This window comes from Megachile rotundata, chromosome 2, assembly GCF_050947335.1.
Source record: "Megachile rotundata isolate GNS110a chromosome 2, iyMegRotu1, whole genome shotgun sequence".
NCBI lineage: Eukaryota > Metazoa > Arthropoda > Insecta > Hymenoptera > Megachilidae > Megachile > Megachile rotundata.
The window spans coordinates 20,276,345-20,303,920 of NC_134984.1; the positions used below are offsets into that span (position 1 = coordinate 20,276,345).

The 27,576-nt window shown below is 40.4% G+C and overlaps 1 protein-coding gene across 3 annotated transcripts in view; it reads right to left on the minus strand.

The window, feature by feature from the left end:
* Window positions 1–27,576, minus strand: part of sfl (N-deacetylase and N-sulfotransferase sfl) — a 131,658-nt gene that overhangs the window by 43,418 nt on the left and 60,664 nt on the right. For all 3 annotated transcript variants that reach the window (XM_076542246.1, XM_012293481.2, XM_076542245.1), the window contains one exon: window positions 9,171–9,368. In XM_076542246.1, the coding sequence (XP_076398361.1) occupies window positions 9,171–9,368 (198 nt within the window). The remainder of the gene's footprint in view (window positions 1–9,170; window positions 9,369–27,576) is intronic.

Here is a 27,576-nt window from a genome sequence, read left to right on the forward strand (position 1 = left end):
CTTTTCGTATCTTCGATCAATTTTGAACGGACGGATGTTTATCTACAAAATGAAATGAAATATTTGAATTTATTTCCTGCGTCGGTTTGATTTAATAATACTTTAGCAAAATATTTTGCGAAGATGTTACGTTTTAATGTTTCTAAAATCACTTCGCACGTAGGTGAAGCTGCAATTCAACGGCACACAAATCGTATATCGGTATTTGACATTTCGCAAAATATTTGCAGAGGGTTTTGCAATCCCGACGTCAAGAGTTGTTTTCACCCCTTCAGAGTGTATGACTGCGAATGCAAAAAAAAATACGTATCAAATATTTTGTCAAGTACATGCTAAATGGTATCGAAACTAGCGTGTGCCACTTGTGTAGCGTTTAAAAAAAGTAACGATAATAACGAACGCTCGGGAAACATCCGTGAAAATTAAAATCGGGTTTCGTATTAAAGAGTATTTATCCCACGGATAAAGTTCGCGGGCTGACAATTTTTAAGACACGAATTTCTCTTAAAATATTCGCGAAAGAAATAAGTTTCTAATCTGGCAGCTAAGACGAGCAAAGAGGGAACGGGGCTTTACAGAGTACTTGGTGTTTCGCGTAACTCTTTTGTTTCGCGATACCGTCAGCCATTCGAGACCCTGTTTCAGCAGCATTTTACGAGCGAAAAATCCTTTAAAATGGCCCGTCTCGCGGTAGAACAATTATTTTCGAGCACGCCGCTGGTCCTTCCCTTCGAAATTCCGCTCTACTTGTTCCTCTTTTATTACGGCCACCCACGAATCTGCATTTTCTTTTATTATCCTTCTGTCCATGATTTATGAAACAAATTGTCTACGTTTTTCCTCGGCGAAAAAAAGAGGGGAATAAGGTACCTGTTAGCGCTTGCCGCTGACAAGATTTATAATATTAGCGCGAAATATGCTCATTTTATTTCTGCGTTTACCTTCGCCTCGGAGGAGAACATTTTGTTATCAAAATGAAATTATATCAAAATGAAATACATCGGCAACAACGTCGGACTTGTTCGCTACGGAATATTTACGCGTTATTTTGCAATGAAATAATTATTCGATGGAGAAGCCTTACCGCGAAAACGCTCCGAGCTATTCAATCAACGCGCGCGGTGCAGATTGATGCCCATAATAATATTAATTCACGAATTTTCAAATATCTCAAATTCCCCAAGTACTGAATTCGTGCATACCTAAACTCCCACGCATACGTTACAGATATTCCTAAATTCTCAATTTCTATTTGCGGTTAATCTAAATTAATTGACATTCGAATTTCGTCTAAAATTTCACCTAATTTTGAAATACAAGTCGAGAGTGCTCATTTTTATAACTTGTATTTGCATTTTAAACATATTTTTAAATACTTCAACCTGAAAATGTACATTTTCACGATGCTTTTATTTTTGTAGCTCGCATTCGGGCTATGCTTTTAAAAACGAATATTTTTACTTCTCTTTTGCATATATAATTTGCAGCAAACATTTTATTTAACTTGCTTTAATTCTGCATCACAAAACGAACATATTTTAAGGGTGCATCCACGTTCATTAGTACAAAGATTCGTATAATTTATTTTGCGGAAAATGATCGCGTTTATTGCATTTTTAAAATGGTACACAAATTTTATTCGAAAAATACTGTAAAGGTACGAAATTATAAAAGTTTATTGCGGCGATGTGCGCGCATTAACGAGAAAAGTAACAATTTTGTACTTGGGTATTTCAAAATACTTTAAGGAAAAAATAAATTAATAAATCTAATTTTGGGAGTATTTCATTTTAGCAAACATAAAAACTAGTAAGCTGTAGCTTATGTCCTAATGTTTATGCACAAGAGTGTCTATATTAAATATAAAAATATTTAACAAATTTGGCAATGTGAAATAAAAATGGCCCACGTTTGTTGTTTTTCGAGGGCAAAAGTCTGAACCGTAAACTTTGCAAGTATTAAATTTTAGCAAACATAAAAACTAGTTCTAGCTAGTATCTTAGTGTGTATGCACAAGAGTGTCTATATTAAATATAAAAATATTCAACAAATTCGGCAATGTGAAATAGAAATGGTCCACGTATGTTGCTTTTCGAGGGCAAAAGTTTGAACCGCGAACTTTTATTCTCGCAGAAAATTTAAGACGTAAAATCCCCGTTTGATTGCGTTCGCGGAACGAAAGAGTAGATGATTAAAGGGAAAAGAAAGAAACGGTGTATGTATAAAAGCGAAGTATTTTGAAGGAGCAGCGAAGCATCGTCGCGCAACGAGCCACCATTAGCTGTTGAAAGAGTACCGAAGCACACAATAGGAGCCGAAGCAATTCGGAATTATCTGCCTTCCGCGTTTCTAGAGAATGCATAGAGAAAGGAGCCGTATATAGAGAACGGAAGCCGGATTCGTGGCACGACGTTTTCGAGGCGTATTAATTACACGATTTCCTTGCATGGGATCGCGGGCGAGACAGGGGGCGCGTAACCGCGAGTAAATTTCGCGAGACGCCTAGACAATTAAGCCGTCTTGCCGCGCGAGACGACCGAGGCATCCTTCTGTCGCAGAATTCGCTCCGGAGAAGGTAACGCGAGTTTTACACCTACAAAACAACGGCCGATGGCGTGAATTCGGGAACGGGGAAAATGGAGGACTATAATAGAGCCGATATCTTAAACAACCGGAGTTGCCGCAGTGAATCTTCAGCGGGGGTTAAATCTGCGGTTTCCGCGTTTCAGACCGTATTTGAATTTGGGGAAATTCGAGCTTTGGGATTCTGGGAATACACGAATCTGGCGAGGTAGAAATTTAGATATTCAAGGATTTCGGAAGCTAAAAATTTTTCAGTGCCTAATTGAAAAATCAAAGCTACACTCTAAAACACGGCACTAAATTTTCAACCCCTTAAATATCGAAGTTGAAGAAATCGAAGCACTCGTTTCATCGCAGCATAATCGCATCAACGTTTTAAGAGGTAAACAACGTTACTCGACAGAAGACATCGGATAAAAAGCTGTAGAAGAAGAGTAGATAGGGTTCGGAAGGATTTCACGAACGAATAGCGAAGCATCGAGAAGGTAATTGAGCATAGTGATCATTATTACGGTGCTCGGTCTTGTCGAGTGGATTCGATCAATTACGTCCAGCCCTGGCAAGAACAAATGGATCTCTTTTCTTTTATCCAGCGTCGATTGTTCCTCGATCGTGTATCAACTTCCGCAATAATCGTTTGCTCGAATTGCAGCAGGAACCATCGAATCGCGACAAAAACGCGGATAACCGGACTCGTGACTTTTCCAGCTGTTTGAGCCGATTGCCAGCTCGTCGAGATAATTAGGTGAAAACCACGGAGGGCATTTAGCCAAACCGTTGGCCTCGGAATTAGTTTAAAATACGGCCTCTAATTGGCAAGGCTGGGGCCTCGATCTGCTCGACATTCGGCCGTAATTTGTTTCGATCCTGATTAACCCGTCGCTGGATCCGTTTCTGGTTTCTGATTTAATCGACCGCGGCCACCGAACCGACTCCGTGTGATTCGATTTTGTCGATAAAAGAAAAAATCGACAGAGACGCGGAAAATCCCTCTCGCGAATGGATTTTCGGATCGTTCGATGATGCTTTCAAGCTGCTGATATTAATACATTTTTAATGCCGTAATTATAATGCACAATGCCCGTTTAAACAGTCATTGATTATAATATTATCGGATGCCCGTTGAATTAATATTTGAGTTTCATGCGAAAACTATATATGCGTCGATTGCAGGCTGCTGGAAAAAGCTGCATATAAATATCATTGCCCGATAAATATCATGACCGGATTAAGTACGAGGTAATTTAGGGCCAATTATACTTTGTTTGCTCCAAGATTTCTGAGAACATTAACTCCGTTACGGTTTTTCGATATAATTTAAAATTTATTGAATTTTGTTCATTTGAACTTTTTTACAGAAGTAAAATCGCTTATTTAATTACCTCGTTGTCGAAACATGTTATTAGCAAGTATAACAGAAAATTTCAACGTATAAATATTAAAATGTTTTAAAATATTAAATATTAATAACTCGTTGTCCACAAAATATGGATCTACAAAGAACACCTCGCTGTTCTCCGCAGTCAGATTTTATCGTAAAACGATTCGTCCTCGTCCACTTAGCATCGAATTACCTTCTCGATTTTCATCGAACGCCTTAATCCCTTCCCGCGAATCCCACTTCCTGTTGGTAAATATTATTCGAGGAAACGCGAGCGAGCTATTCTTCGATTCGCTGGCACCGGTCCAGCCGTAGAACGGTGCAATAATTCTCTGCCCGTCGGCGTTCATAATTTCCCTGTTTTTCGCGCGTGTAACCACGTGAATGAAAAAAAGGGAAAAACGCGTATAAACGCAGACGCACGTACACAGTAGCAGCTCTGTCGGAAACCGTGCAGGCAGATACATATTTATTTCAAACGGAAATCCGCGAAGTCCGGTGGCTGTCGCTCGTACGTCATGTCCCGAAGCAAGCGTCACGGCGAGCAGACAGTACGTATGAAATGTCGCGTATTTATGAAGCTGTATTCCGTGTCGGTTCTGCATAGGGGTTGGAACACTGACTCCACCCTCGTTAATGATGTTTCAGGGTAGATCGAGGGTGATGCACGCGCCGTTGGCCAAATCGCAAATCTTTCAAAGCTCCTGGTGTTTAATGATCAGAAAACGATACATGCAGCGCTGATTCGTGTTATTTAGGGTCGTAGTTATCGTTCGCTGCCGTGTTATTCTCAAATTTTTATGAGAATCGACCACTCTTATTAGGTGGCGATGGCTGATAGGGTAATGGTAGGTGATACTTTTTCAATCGAGAAAGATAAGCTATCTACTGTAGGAATGTCTTTGAATAGTAATTTGTCGAATCTTTAAATTTCTGAATTTATTTAGGTTCTAAACTCCAAAGTTATAAAACGTCAAATTGTGAAGTTAGACAATTATCAGAAACTTCCGATTTTACAAAAACAAAAATCCTCAAATTCGTACATCGCTAAAGACCCGACTTCCCGAAGTTGCATCTCGAATTAAACTCCAAAGTTTCTTGACTCCGGCAGAAAAATTTCCGACCCTGACGTTCGCAGCATCGATCGAAGACCCTTTCATCGAAAGTTCAAGTGCTCTTCACGGAACAGTCTTCGTTCATTCAGACACAAACGGCACCCCTCCGCAAGGGTTAGGGGCGCAGCATAAAAAGATCGAAGAGAGCCAGACGCGCGAATGAAACGGTAACGTGCGTGCGGTGAAAAAATACACGTAACAAAGGGTCGATCGGTGTTTCAACCCCCGGCGACGTGGCATGGAACGCTTACCCCGTAGCCGACCCACCCTCGCCCCATGTCGATGTCACGAGTAACGAGTGTCGTGGTGCACACTGCATTAGTACCCGGGGACACGGTAAAAAATAACAAAACCGGCGAAAACGGAAAGGAAGGGCGCGAACCACCCTGCATGGGGGATGAGCTTGATCGATATCACCTGATACATTGTTTTCGGATAAGGAACGATCAGCCTTGTCTCTCGCATATCGATGAAATAGTGCGTGCGTGCCTGTTCACGACACTTTTAACATATCGCAGGACAAACGGCTGTTTAAACGGGGGAGGAACTGCATAAATGATATATCTCCTGCGTGTTTTTGTCTCGTGCACGTTCGAGGGCTTTGTGCGATGCTTTGGACAAGTGGGTGGTTTAAAGATTATGTCGAGCGAGGCTGAAGGGTTACTTTGCATACGATTTCCTTACACGATGGAGTTCTCCATATGCAAATCGTTTGTATATTTTATATTCTACACTTTTCATGCTTTTTACATTTAATGTCCATAACATATGCGATATTTATGGCTGTATATTTTTTATAAATTTGAGAAAATATCTTATATAAGTTCATATGAAAATATAAATATGTGTACGACGAATATCTTGAACATCGAGTATTCGAGTTAATAAGGGTTGCGTTAAGCGGAAGGAGCTCCGTCAGTATCGAAAGCAAAAAGCGAGTCGTTAGCGAAATCCAGATATCGCGGATCCGTTCGCAGCTGTTAGCAATCTCTGAAAACAAAATTTGCCGGTGTATCCCGCAACGCAGCTGGATGTTGTCCGGCGAGTGTCCAGCGCTGCCACCCCGTGTCCCGGTCTCGATTATCGATTATGAAATTGCACCGGATAAAGCAAACGAGAGGCTCGTCCACAGCCTATGTCGGTCTCTGGCTCACGCGTTGGTTAGACGCGTACAGGTGCGCCGGTTGGCTTTCCGATTATCGGATGACGGACACACACGCGCGCACACGCAAAACACGTGAACGCGTCGACCGACTTACACACCCCTTTGTCACACCACCGGCTCGCGTTACGATCCACCCTGATGGAACACACCGAGAGAACCACCGTATACAGAGCCACGTAACTTGCATGCTCTCTGTCATACTCTGCTCCCGCCACTTTATCCACCTATGACGCTTCATCCGGATCTCCCTGGGAAGGTTATATCGTTGTCCCTGTCTGTTTCTACCCGTTATTCGCTCCTGTCTATCCAACTTCGCGGTGAGCTGCTGCATACAGAGTAATTCCTCCTAGTCGTCCAGGCTTGGACTCCCATCACGTTGCATTAGTTGGTCATTACTACGTGATTATCCAAGAATCGGTTCAACGGGCTTAGACTTACAACCCTGCGTACGATCGCGAATACGTAACTCGGACCACGCGTTACGTATATGACCCTAGCTCATGATTAACCCCTTAGTCGAAGACGACTGCAGGCCAGGAATTTCGCTTGCCACGTGTTACGGGTACTTTGGACAACCAAATGGGAATTGTAGCGTGTTTTAGTAGGTGATTACAATAGCCAAATCTTCGAATCTATAAATTTCAACGTAGCTTAGATTCAAAGGCTTACAAGTTCGTAAACTTGCAAAAGCGACGTGAAAATATTTCTACGCCCGCTCAGCTATTGCGTAAGTCTCAAATAAGAAAAATGAACTCATCAGTATTAATTAGCAATTCAGATCATCGATCAAATAAATGTTAATCCTAATTGTAAACAACGTTGACATCCTACCAACGATCGCGCAGCGTTAAATTGGAAGTAGATAGTATTTTCGTTTAAATACAGAAGCGATGGAAATCGATTCGTGTCGGACGACGGAAAATCTCCGTTAATTCAGCTCGAATTGGGTTTCGAAAGCTTCTCTCCGTCGTTAAATCCGGCCCTGTCACGCCTCTTTTTAGAAGGCTTTCTTTTAATGGATATATGCGTGTACCGTTAATAGATCGATTCTTCTTTATGGGCAGAGAAGTCTTCTCTGGCTGCGCGCACCGGCTGATCGAGATTTAAATCCTTCGGTGATTTAGAGATTCGTTTTTCCTCGTCGATCCACTAAGGCGGGTCGAGAGTGTCGTTTAAAATTCAGTACGTTGAACAAAAGTAATTTTCGGCGATGAAAAACCGGCTCGAATCGGGGGGTAAATGGAGAGGCATTTTTTTTCTCACGAATCCCTTTAGGAATGGGATGTTTCCCCGAGTTTTATCTGTCACGTCACTAAGGGTTAACGGAACTAACTTTCGGACAATATTTATTGGCTCGAAAAAGTTTCTCCTTGGGATTTACATCGCAACCTTTTTCCTTTCTCTGCTTTGCTACATTACAAACATTAAGATATTATTCACTAAGATACTGCTATTTAATGAGAACTTATTCAGTTAATAATTTCTGTCCAGATTCGTGTTCACGATTGCGCTGATTTATAAAAATGAAAATTCTACATCTAACGTTAGATACCGCATGTTTTATGTACGCTATGTTTTATCTAACACAGACACAGGAATTAAACGAACATGTAATCCAAGCACGTTCTATACTATTTATAATATTTCTAATTTATAGTACGTTAAAGCTTAAGTTATTTGAAAGCATGCGAAACGCAGCAACATTTAATCTTTTCAATTGAATATTCCAGTATTTGCAAGAGAAAGAAGAGAAAATACGCGAATTGTGAGGTACAAGACGCAATACAAATATTCTCCGTATTTCTACCTTCTACTCTTTTCAATATTGCAGGCTATGAAAAAATTCTTTCCCGACTTCTCTTCCAGGATATTTTCTCCGCTTTATCATGTACTTGCACAGTTTGCAAGAAGCAGTAATCGCGCGATATCACGCGAACCGCGGAACAAAGAAGCGATCGAGTTGAAATCGAGAGTTTAGACCCGTGGATACTTAAATTACGTTCTACGATTAGCTGCAACGACTCCAAGCAGCCTCGTTCGAAGCTAAACGAGAACGGCCTAGTTTTCGCGAAACTGCTAACTATTCTGCATTTTAGAATGCTCATTTGCTTGAATGCAGTCCATTCAACGCTCTGCCATCTATTATGAGATTCGAACGATACCATAGACGCAATTGAAAACTGAATTATCTCTTTGTTAACAGATGAGCTATAGAACAAACTTGAGGAAGGTAGAAATAACAAGTTGAATCAATTAATTTTTATTTTGTAGAGTAGTACAGTGACATAAGACTTCAAGAATGTTGATATTGTGTCAACGCGTTGGAGATCAGCTCATTCATTTTTACAAACACTTTAATAAACTCGAGTCATGGGAATGCTAATTGTTTCTAATTCCAAGTTTGAGGAGATGTAATTCCTCTCTCTGACAAGTGGTCCTAATTTCCCAGACTAACTAGCTCGAATTGTTACCACAGATAACTTGAAAATCACAAATATGTACCCATAAGACACGAATAAAATATCGCGACAAAAAGCATCACTGTAAATATTTTTGCTCTTTGCATTTTTCATCGACGACACAGAAGAGTTTGAAGATCGATCGTTCAAGAACCGGCGATAAAAATCGACCTCGACGATTATGATTTATTAGACGTTCCATTTTTGTCTTTAAACGTTGACCGCCTGCTTTATCGCTCGTTCGACCTGTTTCTGCATGAGCGAACGATAACGCGCCCGTTTGAATTAATTTAAGAGTGCCTTCAGACATTTAATTACCCGACGTGTTTCTATTATAACACGATCCATGTGGTGTATTTGATAAAATATACAGCAAGCTTGTTGGCCAGTTATGTGCTTCATTAATTTCGAACCTGACACATGTATGAAAACTGTTAGATAAAAATCCAGGTTAATGTTAGACTTACTTGATTCGATTAGAGACGAGCAGCTCCGCAATGTTCTTTCCTAGCATCGAGTATAACGTTTCCACGAAAACCAACACCTTTGGGTCCGTCCTGAGACGAGCCTCGCTGCGATGATCCGGCGCCGATGGCAATCTTGTGGCTCCTCTCAACGTGGAACACCTTATTGCTGGTTCTGGTCTAGTATCTCGGTGAATGAGGCTGTAACATAATCGATAAACAGGAAATTGAGTATCAGGCTTGTTAGCTGCTCCGTCATATCGCTCATTAACCCTTTCAACCCTGAATTTGAATTTCGCTTAAATTCGATACGAAGAAATATCACAAAGGAAATTCTTCGAGAGCCTTTTAACGAGTCCTCGACAAACGTATAATGACAGAAAGTTGGGGAAAAGCCTATCTAAAAGTTACACGTTTAACACCGTCAATGTAACAAGCTAAGTTTTAATTCGCGAAACTGACTTCTCTCGAAAACAAAGTCTCAAAGGAACTTCTGCAGGTAGTCATTTGACTTTAAAATCCTTACAGAAAAGAAATTCCTTAATAGCCCGGAGAACATAATGACCGTAGTAATCACTGGACAAAGTATCCAACTTTTCAGACGAGATTTTTTTTTCTAATTACGTTCCATTTACGTAGAAAATTTCAAGATCGAATATTAACGATTTCAACTGGCCAATTTGTCTTCTATAATACCCTCGTTAATAATATTATCTTCCACGCTAATTTTCCTCGCGGAATTTCGCCGCGTTGAACGGGCCTCATTTACAGCTTCGTTACAGCGAGCTTCGTTTCTTTTCTTTTATTTTCCTTCTTTCCGAGATGGACATTTTTTCACGTAACGAGGATCAACGTCTCCGTTTAAACGAGATAGTCGCGCAAAGCGTCGGATTGCTCCGTTTGGCACGAATCTGACGGCATTTTTACGATTACCGATAATCCGAGTGTCTTACAGAGCCAGCGAAAGAAGAGATTCGTTTCAAGAACGAGGAAAGAATCTCGCCATCGTTACCGAGTACCGTGTAACTGGAAGCGCTTCAGGAATGCGCCCTTTCAACTCCTCTTTAAACTACTACTTTCAACTTTAATCCTATTGCATACACGAAATTAACGGTTTTGATGTACTCTTCGGATGAATTTAAAAAGGAGGATCTATTAGCTACCATGTCTCCATTAGCAATTTTTATTCTATCTCATTAAAAACTACAAATTAACTAAAAAGTACAACTCTCTTCAACTAGTTGAAAGCAAAGGAGGTAATTCTTTTATTAAAGAGTTTACAGATTTTAGCATTAACCCCTTGTCGAGTGTCGATATCACATTTTTCTTGAATCTTATAATTCAGATAAATAGATTGGTTGAATATATTTTAATATTGAGAACCCTGTCTTGATCTATTATATAAATTAAACAGTTGGTTGGTTAAAAAAAAATAAAGAATAGATTGGTCGAATATATATATTTTAATATTGAGAACCCTGTCTTGATCTATTTTATAAATTAAACAGTTGGTTGGTTAAAAAAAATAAAGAATAGATTGGTCGAATATATATATTTTAATATTGAGAACCCTGTCTTGATCTATTTTATAAATTAAACAGTTGGTTGGTTAAAAAAAAATAAAGAAGTGCAAAGGTTAAATACACCATTATTAAGTAAATATTTTTAAATTGAGAAGCAAGTAGAGTTTACATAATTTCCTGAAATTAGAACTGTATAGTAAAATGCGCATTTCGAAAAAAGTAAAATAACTTACTTTTGAAATAGCAATATTATTTCAGTAACGCTTTCCGGCGTTAAAATTTGACGTACAGTATTTCAATTTTATACGTGTACAAATTTTTCCCTTGCACAAAAATGAAACTGTGTACTGTACCTTGTCGGGGTGAAAAACCGAAAGAAAAATTCGCGGGACAAGGTCCCGAATTTTTAGTTAAAACGTAGGTACACGGAATTACCGTTCGTACACGATGGTAAACGCATCGTTACAAGAGCTTTTGTTCTACAACGTTTTCACATTAATGCGAGCGTGACGATGAAATGAAACGGACGAACGTAACAAATTTCCCGTGTACGTCCGAACGCTTCGAATCGAGACGAACGAGGTGGCGAAACGAAAGCTCTCGCGCATTTTCGGCTTAACGGTGCAACGAGTATATACGCCGACACGACGAGTTCGAGCCGGTGTTTCCGCTCGCAATTTTGCCTGACAAAACTCGTCTTGATATAGGTACGTTCGGGCAATATCGCGTTGTTTTGCCACAATAGCGAAACCCGCTTTATCGATCACAACTTGCTTGCAAAAGGGTCGACGGTCAACGGTTTATCAAAGTCTCCGCGACGACGCGTTAATTTCGAGCATAATGCATCACCCTCTGGGAATATGATCATTGATATATTTATGGGAAACATTTGATTTATGTTGCTCTTCGCTGAGGATGTTCTTCCATTGAGAAGATTTTGAGATTTGCTATATCGACACTTTGCGATACAGTGTTAAGAATAAATGCTTTAATACAGTGTTAACCCTTTGGGTACATTTGACGAGTGAAACTCTTTATCTGTTTACTTGCGCGAAGTTACGGTGGACGAGTCTTACGCGTCATTTGAATTTAATAAGACTTTTACATATTAATCCATATAGCGATAAATTAAATCCGTCCCATGACAGTCTTCAAATAATTCAGTACTCGAAGGGTTAAGGATAAAATTGCTTTCAGTAAGTTTCATTTCTAAAGTTTACAGCCAATCTGAACCAGGCTCATAGCAAATTAGATGAGTAAAAATAATCTTCAAATCCCAATTTTGAATTTGAATATCTAGCCCCGAGAAAGTCCACATAACTTTTCAAAATTCCAAATCCTCCAATTTTTATACTAAAATGAAACGACTACCTCTGGAAAGTATCATACCAATATAAGCTTCCATCCAGCATTATATGACCATTTCACCCAGCAGAATCCTCATTCGGAGATAAGCGGGGAACGAAAAAGCGGTACAAACGAACACATCAATTTTGGTAGAATTAGTAGGAAAACGTAATCATAAATTCATATCAGGCGTATCCGCGGTTCGCTACGCCTCTGGCCAATAGGAACGTGGAATTTGGGTCAGATGGCATCCTCTAATAAGCCCGCGCGCTAATAGGCTTACTTCGGGCATGCAGCCACGTCGTGATGCACGATAGGATGACGTCCCGTATCTCTCGGACCAGATTACCAGCGTACTCGAAAGCTTATACGCGAACACGCACATGGATCTTTCCGGATATGAAGCCAGCCCCGTCTTTACGGACCAGTTGATCCTCCGTAATCGAGTTTAAGGTGCACGTCCCTGGTTTTCATCGACAGACCTCGTAGAATCCGAGATTTTTCCTTCAAATTCCAACAATGTTCTCATTTTCTGTTGTCATCGAAATGATCTGAATATAAATGATCCACTTAATATAAGCGGAAATGATCCTAATGTGTGACTCAAACCTGCCATGTGGTAGATTAACTGGAAATGATCTTCATACGAGGTAGGTTAACTTGAAATGACCCTCATGTATGGTAGATTAGCTCGAAATCCTGTGTGACTTGTCACAGGTACTGTATTCGGGATAAAGTGTATACTGTTTTGTAACACTGGGTGTTTAAAGTAGAGGTAGACTATAGTGCAAGAGTATATTGTGCCTTTAATCTATGAAACACGTGTAGTACATCGGTTGTAATTACACTTCGATCAAAAAGATTAATTGTTTGTTTGCACGACTGGATCAAGGGAAAGTAATTATTGAGGAGCATGCACCTGAGAAAAATACAGTCGCTGATGAAAGTTTCCGAAATGTTCCTAATGAGACTTTACGACATGAAATATAAGAGTCATCTCAGATTTTAGTCCGTAATTTTATATTTAATTACATCGTTAACGTTTTCGGTAGTATTTGATGAAAGAAACGTTCGCATCACGAATTTCTTTTAATCGTGTTTCGCCCATCTGAAAATGCGAGCGATAAAAAATTTCCTCAGCATCGTACTTTCCGAAGAAGCAATTCCTTTATCCGACACGAGTTCAGAGAAGAACGACGCTGATCGAAAGAAGCTCGTCTATCGGGCTAGGTCGGACGAGCGTTCTATAATTTCCTCTTTTGCAAGCGAAGTGCCTCAAGTATTTCAAGTATTTGAAGTTCGTCGCGTTGAATGCCAGCCGCGAAGTGTACGCCGCATACTTTTCCCGGGCGTTTCCTTTCAAAGGGAAACTTTCGTCCAAAGTTCGCGCCAAAGCCGAGCCGCACCAAAGATCCGATTTGAATTTCATACCGACGATTATGGATGTAGATTTTCGTGCGATGGCATGACTATTCGATTCGATTCGATTCGAGTCGGTCGTTTGGAAGCACGGACGATTTCTGCGTTTCCGGTTATCACCGCTCTGCCCGGAGACGTTCAAGACGCTTCCCTTCAAATGGTCAGCATGCACGCGAACGATGATTCGCCTTGATCATTCGAATCGACCGCGTGGGTCGTCTAAAATTGCTTTATTACACGCCAGAAACCACTCGCTACATCCACCGTTTTTGTAAATATAATTTTATTCATGATTTCTGGAAATAACGTCGCGTCAAATAGCGGTGCCAAAAACATCGCGCCGAATAGTCCACCTTCGTTCGCACCTTCGTGCTGAAAGCCAGATAACAGAGTACTGATATTCAAATAATCTCATTAACATCTTTCCCTGCGACAAATTTAAATTACCGTAAAAATAGTCTTATCTCGAATGAAATAAACTGAGGGAAATTTAACATCGAACATAACGAATTAAGTCATTTGCAGTACATCCTAAAATGTTACTCTCCACAGCAAACCCAACAATGTTTAACAAAATAAATAAATAAGTTTCCAAAAGTAAATCATGTCCAGGTTAAGGGTTACAGTTCGCGCTTCTGCATGAAAATCAGAACCTATCGTTAATCTTCCGCAATCAAAACTATTTTCGTCGTCCCCGAACGACGGGATCAGATATGCCATCAATCAAGCTTTTCGGGACAGACCTCGAGGTGGTCGAAATTGTAAAAGGGTTCTTCGTTAAAGAATATACTAGAGAATCAGTCGAGGCTGAAAATAACGAATGAGAAAATGCGAAGGACGTTCGACTCGAGGAAATATCAATTAAGGTAGAAAGCAGGAGCGATCGATCATCGGTGATAATAAAGAGCTTCCGCCAGGGCAAAACGCTTGCTGAAAAGCGAACGGGCGCGTGTCCCACTTAATGAATCGCTTCGTGACGCAGCTTACGCGATTCCACTGATCCTGATGTCGGAAACACTTGCTACAAAGGGTAAGAACGGGAGACACGCTTGAGAGCCAACTCTTTGATCAATTAAGACCAAAGGTCTGCGTAAGTATTAGACGATACCGCTGCATTATATGCTAACTCTAATTGGCTATCTCTATAGTAATCTTAGAGCTACCTCTTAGATGCATATATGACACACATGTCACCCTCAACAAATAACTGAAGGACCCACAAGTTACAGGTTACCACAAAAGTAATCTAAAACCTGCTACATCTCATGTTTAAAGCAAATTATCATGTTTTCCAATATAACTAAAAATGATAAGATTTTTGTAAGTCTTGTCGTGGTAAGAGCACAGCTTCGAGGAATCGTCCTATTCAGAGTTTGGTCCTGAAGTGCCATCTTCGAACACGTTAATTCCCTTCCGCGCCCATGTTTGCGCAATCGTTCAACAGGACGGTCGAAGGAAAATAGTAAACTGTTTGCAGAATCTGCGTGACTTATCGACAACTTCGTTAAAACCTCTTCCAGGAAAAAAGCGTTAACCTAGCTCACGGACTTACACGCTGTTTAAGTAGCGTGCTCGGTCTAATGGACGGCGAGAATTATTCAGGACATAGTTGACGGGATTCGATGCTTTAACATCGGCTCTAAACAGTGCGATTACTTAAGGCGAACTTGCATCGATGTTTTTATAAATCTCTGATAAGAATGTTGGTTAACTTTTTAAGCTTGCAAGTTTGAGATATTGCGTTAACTCGAACGCGTTCGAGCAAGCTTGTAGGCTGCTCGAGGATATTTACACGGTTAAAAAATTGACACCGTTCGGTGAATTAAGCTTCACGGTGCAGAGGGTCGAATTTGTAACGCGAACGCGGCGAGAGGGATAGAACGACAATAAAGGATGTTGCAGGGACTAAGGAGGCGCCTTCTTGAAAGGCAATTTTAGATTACGGCCGTCATTGTCGCGTATCGACAGCCGATTAAATTACAGCGAGAATTGGCTGCAACGTGTCATAGAGAGAGGGTGGGATCGCTTCGAATTACCACCTCATATAACAGCGGCTCGCACCTTTCGTGCGGATAATCGAATTACACCCCAGGCGTTTTCCCTGATCTCCCTTTTCTTTTCCTATTCTTCCACCGTGAAGCCTGCCTGCATGAAACGAACCGTTCCGGCTCCTGAAAACGCGTCGATTTTACGCTCGTCCGGGAAATCATGGAACGTGCGATGAGCAAGCGAATCCTTTTCACGAAACTCCCGTTTCGTCGAGTTCGCAGTCAAGTGCCCGATTGAATCTAAGAGATCGCATTGTCCAGTGTTATCGAGTTTTATTTCATTCCGAATATATCCTCCGAATCGTTCCCAGCTTTCAGAGGAAAGGAGCACGCGTGCCACGGTTAGAAAGTGTCCATCAATCAGAAGAATGTGTTTGACCAATACATTAGTGACTCGAGAGGAGACGGTGGTGAAATCACGATATTGAACACATTCGCGAGAAAATTGCATTATAGGAAGGTTGAGAACATCCACAATTTTATAACGATTAATTTATGATATTTGGACATTCATGATTTTTCTACATATTTTTCTTTCGAAGAAAAACCTACTGAATTTTCTTATGTAAAATTCTCAAAATATGTAATGATGTTCGTACAACAAATCACTGTTTGATTTTAACATGTTCGAAATAATAGAAATTGCAATGAAATAAATTGCTCGATCCAAAAAGCTAAGAAACCTGATATCGATTATTTTTACCCCCATTTGAATTTCCAGGTCTAGTTTTTTGGAGGTTATAAAAAAGCTTCGCGCGTATTCGCGAAGTTCGTGGAAAGATTTAACCAGCGCATCCCCCGACGATTAATCATTTAAAACTATCTGAGCGAATCATCCCGCACGTGTACCGGCGCGGCAGGCATACTTTCCCCGTGTATGCTTTCTCGTTAGAGTCGCGAGAATTTCTCAAGCGGGACACGACGATGCTAATGGATCCTAATCGGTACTTTCCGCGCGGAACGTTCTGCCTCGTGTAACCCGAGAGGATGTTGTCAGCGCGCAACCGGCGAAAGCTGCTCGCTCGAGCAGATGCGCGCGTCGCAGCTTCTGGATGCCAAGAAAAATCTGTCGACTCGTTTTGTACTTCTTCCTCCGAGTTTTAAAAAACTTCAAGATTCAACAATTTGAACTTAGGAACTAAGTGAAATTAGGAACTTGAGGAAAATTTTAAGAGATTTAGGAATTCGGAAACTCGGGGATGTAGAAATTTAGGAATACAAAAATGAAATACAAAATGATATAAAACTTGAGAACAGCGAAGCAACTCAGTTTGCCAACGGAAAGTTTAATTGTAACAAGAGAACGGAGCTCCAGGAAAATAAAGTAGAAACTTCTGTTCAATCTTCCCACGATACAGAAAATTCTACTCGAACAAACAAGGAGAAAATTCGCGATGCAATTAATCTCTTACCCGTATTCGTTTCTTACCTCCAAGATCCAAGTACTTGATTCGATAATAAAAAACAAACGCGGAAAATATTCGAAGCGGAGTTTATTCCATGGGAGGCTCCGTTAGTTGGCACGATGATCGACGGACAACATAGAACACTGGCGCCACATAAAACCTGTCCCGGTTCCGTCGATCGTTGTTGACCCCGACAACGTATCAGAAATTGTCGCATCGACCGCGATGTTTCTTTCACGAGTGTCCCATATGCGAATTCCCGCTTTCTCCCACCGCTGTCAGCCAGATCACACTGACTGGGCACGCGTTGTTTCTACGTTTGAAAGAGGCTGATGCATGCACGGAACGCCGAGGGTGAACGAACCTTCCCGGACAAGATATAGTGTTACACTCGCGACACACGATATTCATCCCGTTTGGCTTTCGAGCGTTTTCTGCGACGTTTAACCCTTTGCCCATGGGAAGAACCGTGGGTGGAAAATGTCGGTTCTGATGGATGCGTTGTTTGCTACTCCGCTACGCGTCGTTAGCCGAATTGGACCGATCTGATGCATCGGGCTTCGCTTTTAGAAACTATCGGAAACCATTCGCTTATCGCTCGTTATTTCGGTGTTATAGAAATTCGATATTTCCAAAGTTATGAATTCGGTACCGAAATTTCGGATGTGTTCAGTGCTAAATTTGAGGTGTTCAAGGTTGGGAAATTGGACGTGGGGAAATTTGGAAATTTGTCATACAGCAATTTGCAGATTGGGATATAGGAATTTGGGGGGCTAGAAATTTGAGATACAAGAGTTTAGGGGTTTGTGAATTGGGGAATTTAGAAATTTCAAATATAGGAATTTGGGGGGCTAGAAATTTGGGATACAAGAGTTTAGGGGATTGCGAATTTGGGAATTTAGAAATGTCAAATATAGGAATTTGGGGAGCTAGAAATTTGGGGGGTTAGAAATTTGGGATACAAGAATTTAGGGGTTTGCGAATTTGGGAATTTAGAAATGGCAAATATAGGAATTTGGGGGGCTAGAAATTTGGGATACAAGAATTTAGGGGTTTGCGAATTTGGGAATTTAGAAATGGCAAATATAGGAATTTGGGGGGCTAGAAATTTGGGATACAAGAATTTAGGGGTTTGCGAATTTGAGAGTTTAGAAATGTCAAATATAGGAATTTGGGGGTTTAGAAAATTGGGATACAAGTACTTACGGGTTTGTGAATTTGGGAATTTAGAAATGTCAAATATAGGAATTTAGGGGGTTAGAAATTTGGGATACAAGAGTTTAGGGGTTTGCGAATTTGGGAACTTAGAAATTTCAAATATAAGAATTTGGGGGTATAGAACTGAAAATGATCCGAGTACTTGCGAATTTAGATGTACACTCCAAACTACTCTCATGATATACACTACCGTCCATAAGTATCCGGACACTTGGTTTCGTTACATAAAACATAGTTGAACTTTGTACGAAAGGTATTTGTACGAGGTACGAAAGGTTGTCATATCATTTGTAATAATTATTATTATCTTTTCTGAGGTGTCATAACATAATAGAATTAATTTTTAAGTACAAATTATATAACGAAAGTGTGAAAGTAAAATTCATATCCAGAAGTACAAAGTCCAAATTTGTGAATCTAATGAAACGCTTTCGATTCTAAAAAAAATTTTAATTTCTACTGTGTTTCATTTCTATGGTGCAGAACGTATTCAGAGGGTTCTTCGATATGTTTCAAGTGTTTGTAAACTGTTGGTAGATGTTTAGGTTCCTTCAATGGAGATAAGAATGGAGGTAACGCTACGCACTCGACAGTTTCGGTTTAGTTCGTCTGCAGCTTCTTTTCCATCGAGCTATGGGTTCCAAACGAGAATTATCAATCGAAAAACGTTCCAGTAGTGTACGTGATGGTCCGGTAAGTCAATGGCAATACAAAGCACAGTATAATGTCCTGTCCGAAAAGGAAATAGGGTTTAACTTGCGGCGCTATGCAACCCGAAAATGAGACTTGGCCAGCGACTCCCTAGCGTACGGTAATTCAAACTATTCGACAATTTAGGTACACCAGGTTAATTCGATCTTTTGTCGGAGGTAGGATCTCGCTCTAATTCACTCTCGCCCGCTCTCTCTTTCGGCGTTACTCTGTCCTGGTCAACAGCAATTGCAACGACCGATAATTTAGTTGGCAACTCCACGATCGGCCGACGCATTTTCGTATACACGAGTGGCTCGAGTTATTGGATTACGGCATTTGATCGGCTAGTCGAATTACTTGACTATTTGCACAGGCTTAATCGATAATGACCCTGTAGAATTTGTCGACCCCCGGTGCTGTGCGTCGCGTTAAATGTCGTCGAACAAAAGGGACTCGGCACACGCTGTACGAGTATCACTTCGTTTTGTGTATGTACTCGTGTCGCGAGACTGCTGTTGAAATATGTTCACACTCTGCTAGCGATAAAGCTTGGTAATGAAGCCTCTTGTTGGCCTGATGAAGCAATGTTATTATGACGTTCGGATCCTCGCTGCTGCAATCACATTTTTGGAATGCTTCGATCGCTGTGCAATTGTTAGTTAACCTCTTAAATTGATGACTCTTTTCTCTTTTGTTATTCTGACGGTAATTTAACACGAGTAGATTGGTATATATTGAATTTACGATCCTGCTCTTTATTTAATTAAAAAAATTTATATAAGACTTTTAAATATACAATCACTCATGTCCGAATCACAGAAGTCAGAATGAACTTTCCTAAAAAATAATGCAAGTGAAAAAATGCGTTCCTTGCTGCCCCAGCACATGTGAAGTTAGAAAAATCAAACGTGTTCCGATAAGCACTATGTCTGATCAATTCAATCTCTCCAATACAGAGTTCCCTCCACAGAAAAATCTCGATAACGCAATACGCTTCCGCAAGCGAATTTAATATACTCCGAGTTGAAACAAAGCGCGTCTCTTCAGAATTGCCTCGCATACCGGATCGAAATATACCCTCGCAGGCGTACGAAGATGCATTTCGCTCCAACGCCCAGCGATTCTCGAGCGGAGTTCTAGCAACCCTTCGCGAAAACCGTTCTACGTTCGAGAACGAATGGGGAGTTCAATTCCCGTGTCACCGACGCGACGCAACATTCCCTCGCAATGCTATTTGTACAGGTGCTGCTATCGATTATCGATCGATCATCGATATCTTATTGATAAAATTCTTAGGGAGAGACACTCGGCTTAAAACGCAATTATAAGGACGAATTTTGTTATCGAAACCTGTTCTAGGTACTTTAAATCATACCTTAACCCCTTCCCGTGCTATTTATTTAACAGATGCGTCAGTCAAGGCTGGCTATTCAGGACTATAACATTAAAATGAACAAAGAAAATAAAAATGTTGTAACCATTTTATATTCATGAATCCTTGATAATGTAACTTATAGCTGGACCTAAATTTCAAGTTGAAGAGTACTCAAAATTTCAGTAAGATTTGTTACATTTGTGCTGTAAGTGCGTCACGAGTGAGACTCGTCAAAGTACGGGAAGGGGTTAAATAATTTGACTAGTCATAATTTTATAACTGTTAAATTATTAATAAATTTTGCTTGTGGCGTCATCTTACAGTGCTAGAAATGTACGATGTTATTTGATCTTGATTATTTAACAATAATTCAAATTTATTTCTTCTTATGTGAACTTGAAATGTAATATAACCAGTTGTATATGCGTAACAGATATACATAAAAATAATTAGGATAATTAGCTTTATCGTCACTAACTAGTTTTAGACGATAAAATTGTGTATCAGATTGCGTTAGGTTTTAAACCAGAACGAATGCATCAGGGCGATAAAAGTGAAGCATTGAATCGTGTCCCTTCCCCTGCTATTTAATAACCGTTCCACTTCTTGGCGAATAAATCGATCGATCAGCGCTCGAGACAGGGTAAATTGATCGATGTTCGCGGAGTCGTAAACGGTGTCGCGTGGATGGTACACGTTGTTCATTTTTCTCGCCACGTAACCACGTTTCGTTGCGTTCCCCTCAGGGTTGTCCACAATTCGCGCGACGGAAAACGGCCGCATCGTTTCCCCATCAGAGAAACGTGACCGGCACCGACACCGGCGCCGACACACGCCAACAAATTGCACCGACGCCTTTTCTTCGCGAGCGAGCAACCCCTGTTCTCGCCCCTCGACTCGTTTTAGCAGCCGCCGGAGGTGAAAATCGACGATGCTCCTCGAGGAAAAGGCAAGAAGGGAGAAAAAACGTCGAAGAAAGATCAAACCCCTCGTAGCCAGGAGTCAGTCGAGCCTGGCTGAGTGGCGAGAGGGTGGAAGCCCATCAGAGAGGGTGGCCGGCATCCGGCAATTTACGGACGTCCGGCGAAACTGATTTTGAGGCGACAGAAATTACTTCTTCAGGAAGTCGTGGCGGCTTCGATCATCCTCTGTCTCCTTTTCGTTACCCCTCTGGCATCGGGTTTCTCGTTTCCTTCACCCCCTCTTTTTCCCCCGGTTCATTCACGACCTCCAGGGTGCCGTACACTGTCGAACGCTCTACGCTTCCCTAGCAAAAATCTGCGAGAAGGAACGTTCGCCGATTTGTTGATAAAATTTCATGTTGGCGAAGTGTTATATTTTATGTTTAAAAATTTGACAATCTGTCGATTTGGAAATTTTCAAACATATCACACTGTCACAGTGTTTGATAGAAGTACTTAGGAACACAGACTTTTGAGAACATGTGTTACGATAAACTAAGAGTACAGAATATGGCAAGTTACCCAAACAATAAGTTCTATGCCATGAAATTATAGAATTTGTAATCTTTAACTTCTAAAGTGCACATCAGGGTTCACTTGAAATTGCATGGAAGGTCTGTATGAATGAAACTCGATAAGAGTGCAATATATTTTAGCGATTTTTCCAAGCTCGATCAACGAAGCAGGAAAATCCTGGGCAGAAGGAAAAGAGTGTCACTGCAAAGTGGATCTAACCAGCGGTTAAGTGACTGAATTAGAGACGAAAGATTGCGGCCATTTCTTTCTGTTAAGTGCTCGTAAGGCTGATATATGGAAGTCCATAAACAAGCCCAATAGGATCCGGCCGGTTGCCGGTGAGTCTCGGTACAGCTGCCAAATGTAATTGGACGAAATAAACGTTGCAGCAAAATGCTTTCACTTCGTTCCACCCTGTTCCGCGTTCTACCATCATGGACAGATATTTCGCGCACAATTTTTCCATCGCGGTTCAATTGCGCTTTTCGAGAAACGAATTATACAAATTTGGCAAACTTCGCGATCGAATAACCTCCAAAGCGAAACGGCTCGAAAAGATCCAACTATCGAACGCGGTTTTATCCGTACTGTGAAAATGTATCTCGGGGAGGAAAAACGAACGGGAAAAAAGGCCGCGTTTTTGTAGCGAATTCGTCACTAAAACTGACCTAGGATTATCGTTTTTACCGGCCGACGATCCCCTCGTGTCTGGACGCTTTTAATTCGTTCGGCGTTAATTAAAGTGATATCGACCATTGGGGATACACATGGTCGCATGCGAACGGGAGAAAAAAGTGGTAGAAAATGGACCAACAGGGGACGGTCGGATGAATTAGAATTTGAATTTTTCACGATACTCTACGTGGCTGGTAGGAAACAAAACGGGAACTCGTAATGGAAATTTATGCTGGAAGAGTACCGGCGCAACTTCCCCTGTAGACGGCGATATAACGAGAGTCTATAGCACCGTAGGTGATTATACTCGTCCGATGCGAAGTAATTATACATGCATCTTCGTTTCTGTAATCGGACTGACGCGAAGTTTCATGATTCTATTAATTGCAATGTGTTGGATATCGCTTTAGGTTAATCAATATTTTTATGTTCCCGTCATCTTTCCGTACACAATTAGTCATACGACCCTTAAACCCTTACTCACTGACTCTGAATGATACGCCTGACTCCTTGATATCCGACAATTCCTATTGGTCCTTTTCGCCATTTCCACTATCTCCAAAACCGAATCCCAAATACTTAAAAGAGCCTCCGAAGCTCCCCAGAATGTCTTTTAACATTATCATCGATATACTCGAGTTTACACAGAAGTTGAATCACAGCGTGATTCTAGGTGCTTATTGTAAATCTGATTAATCAATCGGAATCTAACAAACGCCTTCTATCAAAACGCATCGGAACGTCCGAAATACATTAAACAAATATGTTAAGTAAAAATGTGAAAGACCGTAAACGTAGAAAACGTAAAAATCGTGCGAGGTCGAATCGGCAGCCTGCGCGTTGACCCGAGAAGGATCCAACGCGAGAAACGTTATTATCACGGTGGTAGCGCGAGATGTATCAAAGTCGAGGCAATTAATACGTCATCAAAGAGGCCGGTATGTTGGAACGCGCGCAATTTCTGAACCCTCGAAGACGCGGGACGTTACGAGCCACCAAAACCCGAGCAACAGAGAGATCCAAATGCTCGACGCGCTGAAACAATTAGGCAGAAACGCCTCTAATGACGTAGCCGGCTGCTCAAATTTGGCTAGCAAAATTCCTCCTCGTGTTTCCCGTTAACGTTCTGGCTACGTGCAACGGCGTCACAAGTTTCCCCACGGATATTCATAAAGACAACTTGCAAACTTCCTTACGTAATTTAATATTGAAAAATTAACACGTCGAATGCCGCGGTTTTAGCGGTCATGCGTAAGAGGCAACTCATTCAAACTATTCCCGATTCATTTCGTACTTTAAACTTTGCGCTTGGTTTGCGAAATTGATATACAATGGCGGCTTTATTATACATGGGGTGGCAATAACTCGTAGTTTGACTGGCAATAATTCTGTCGTTAATGTGAGAGTTTGCAAATTTTCGGGCGTTGAAAGAACGCATGTGGATGTAACAATGTTTAGCTATGTAATGCATAGTAACGCTCGTAAAATCCTGGAAACAATAAAAACAACGATAATAAAATAATTCGAAAAATAACGAAAGGATAAAAATTAATTGTTATTTCTAATAACCGCAGCACATCGCCGTGTCATCGAATCGATTAATTTCCGCAGTTGTATTTCGAGCGGGGGTTTACGGGGCCAGGCGTATGCGTGCAATAGAATGGAATTATCGCGTGATGTTGTGTGATTCAATGAATTACGGATTCAAATTTATTCCATACCATTGCTTTCTTTCTTTATCTATTGTTTTTTCCACACACGCGGAGCAATTAAAAGCGGTATATTGAATACAACCGCGTTTTCAATTTCCGTGCATAATATTCCGATGGCATGGAGGTTGATTGACGAGGAAAATCGAAAAACGCAACGAGTTAATACCGCAACGCGAAATCGTTCAGCGAGCTTTTCGAACGCGAAATTCACGGTACATTGTCGCGTTCGATTAGATTATAATCTGCACGGACGAACCGGAATTGTTCGAATCTCGATAACTCTCTTAATCCGTCGTTTAAAGAGCGAGACATTTTCGATGCGCGAGATGTTGCTCTAAGCTTCTTTTCCGCGACGCTGCGAGCGAATTAACGTCCGAAAGAATTACCCGGCTGATCTCCGTGAAACCTTGCACACCGCGACCATCTCCTACACGTCGCGACGTCCATGGCTTTTTCATTGCGTAATCTCCGAGCAACTCGCGGATCGGTACACACCGAGATACATTAACGAGATAAAGCATCGCTGCACTCGCTTCGATACGTACCGTTTCATCAACGACCTTTACTTCGTTGCCTCCAGGGATAATCTCCAACAATAAGCTGCATCGATCCATTATTTCTTCGCAAATTATGCACAATCGCGAGAGATTAAAAAATTTCAAAGATTTATCTCGGACAATTTTGGAAATTATAGGTTATTGCATTTTCTGTTACATTCTAGGACTTTCGTAATTTCAATGACCTACAATGCTCTCTAATCGAAGTTGCAATAACTTTAACACAAATTAAGAAGGTTAAGTTAGGCATAGTTTGCATTTATTTCACAAAACAATTTTAAAAAAGATTCTAAATAAAGGATTTTATAAAACAATTTTAAATAACATCCTAAATAAGGGATTTTATAGAACAATTTTAAATAACATCCTAAATAAGGAATTTTATAAAACAATTTTAAATAACATCCTAAATAAGGAATTTCATAAAACAATTTTAAAAAAGATCCTAAATAAGGGATTTTATAAAACAATTTTAAATAACATCCTAAATAAGGGATTTCATAAAACAATTTTAAATAACATCCTAAATAAGGAATTTCATAAAACAATTTTAAATGAGATCCTAAATAAGGAATTTCATAAAACAATTTTAAATAAGATCTTAAATAAGGAATTTCATAAAACAATTTTAAAAAAGATCCTAAATAAGGGATTTCATCAAACAATTTTAAATAACATCCTAAATAAGGAATTTCATAAAACAATTTTAAAAAAGATCCTAAATAAGGAATTTTCTAAAACAATTTTAAATAGCATCCTAAATAAGGGATTTTATAAAACAATTTTAAACAGCATCCTAAATAAGGAATTTCATAAAACAATTTTAAATAAGATCCTAAATAAGGAATTTCATAAAACAATTTTAAAAAAGATCCTAAATAAGGAATTTTCTAAAACAATTTTAAATAGCATCCTAAATAAGGGATTTTATAAATCATTTTTAAATAGCATCCTAAATAAAGGATTTTATAAAACAATTTTAAACAGCATCCTAAATAAGGAATTTCTTAAAAACAATTTTAAACATCCTGAAAAAGTGTGAAATAATTCTAAATTCCGCTAGAGCGCAAATTATTTCTGTAGAACATAAAGATAATCGATGAGCATGTAGATAAAAATCTGCATAGCTGCAACAAAATGCATATGCGGATCAATATCGTTATCCGTGATTCATCCGAACGGACAACATTTTAATCTTATGCCGCATAAATCCGTACTTCTTTATCCTTTTATTGCACGTTCGACGTTTAAAAGCCCTTGAATCCTGGCGCGAATCGAGCCGGTGAACGCGAAATTACTGTGTATCGTCGGGGCACGAGCGGCTGCTCGATAAGCGGGATTCCACCAACGTGCCGATAATGCAAAGTTGCGCTCGAAACGCGAAAGAGGACGGCTTATCGGCGGAAAGCACCCTCGACGTTGCATATCGGCCACGCTTACATCGATAAGTACTTCAACTCGATCGTAGCAGTTGCAATCGGCGCGCTGTTTGAATACCTAAGCGTACCTAACCGCCGAGCATACGTGTACGATTTTTCCATCCAAGTTCGTATCGTTCTTTTCAATCGGCACTCGTTGTCCTTTCAATTCACTTCGTCGAACATGGTCTTTGAACTAAGTCGGAATTTCTGCTCGGATCTTGTCCGACGTTTAATTCAGTAATGTTTCGAAGCGACCGATTTAGTCACCCGAGTACAAAATTAAGCATCGTTTCATGTAAGATATTTGTGAACGAGGAATAAAATATTTTTAGTCGTTTATAGCAATAGAAATATTTCTATCGAATGAGAACTTCGTTTCGAGCAAAAATATCTTCGAGCTAAGAATTTGACTTCAAAAATTTCTAGATCTATGAATAAACTTTCGTTCGAAGGTTATTTTTGAAACATCTTTATTTTATTCGAAACTTTTATCTTGAGATTATTTGAAGTAATGCTGGCTGAATTCCATCGGAGATGAAAAATGATCAGAAATACGGAATAGGAGCGGGGATTCAAATGGAGGGAAAATCGAGAGAGGAGGAAAAACCGTAGGTCAGAATTTCCTATCACCTCGACGAGTCAACGAACCCAAAGATAAACGTATCTCCAGTTTTCCGGTGAAAAGAAATCGGTTTTCGGGAACGAACCCGATTGCGTCAAGCTGTCGCGGCCGAAGGGAGTCGAAAAGAGCAGGACGAAAATAAAATAAAAGCATCCGTCGACCAATAATTGGCCTCGTAATCAATAGAACGCGATCGTTCGACCATGATGAACCGTTCAAGGGAAACGATGCAATTTATACGCGCGTCTCTGCTATCTGCACCCACACGCTCCCTTATCCAGCACGCGCAACCTTCCTCCGGCTCCTCTCCGCTCGAGTACAAAGAATTATTGGCTTCCATTCTGCTCTTTGCCATCTGAATCTGTCCCTTCAGTTTCCTTCCGCATTCTGTATCGATACTGCGCCCCTTCCTTCGTTATTTCAAGAGAATAACCTTTTTAGCACTGATGAAAAAAATATACTGATCGATTTGAGTAACCTCCTCCTTTTTCGAAGTCGGTTAAAAAAATTAGAGACGTTCTAAAAATTTGCCCAAAAGCGAAAATTGAACTAGTTGGTGAAATTCATTAAGTTTCTATTTAGTCCCAATATTTATTTGGAATTTAATAAATTTTCAACTTCTTTGATAACTTTTAAACTTATGTCTCATTCGGATAACTCATTCATCAGCGACGTCCGAAAAGGCAGCCGATTTTGAAAGGGGAAAAATCCGTGGCCGAAGCCAGCGGGATACATCGTTACCATTGTACGAAATATTTATGACCGGCAGATACGCCGCTGCCCGCTCGGATTACACCATCGTGGATTTTCCAAGGAAGAAACCTCTCGATCGCGAGCTTCCTCTATTGTTAAGAAACTAGCATTGTGCAAGGGATGTCGCGTTTCTCGTAAACGAGTTATACCGATCCACGGATG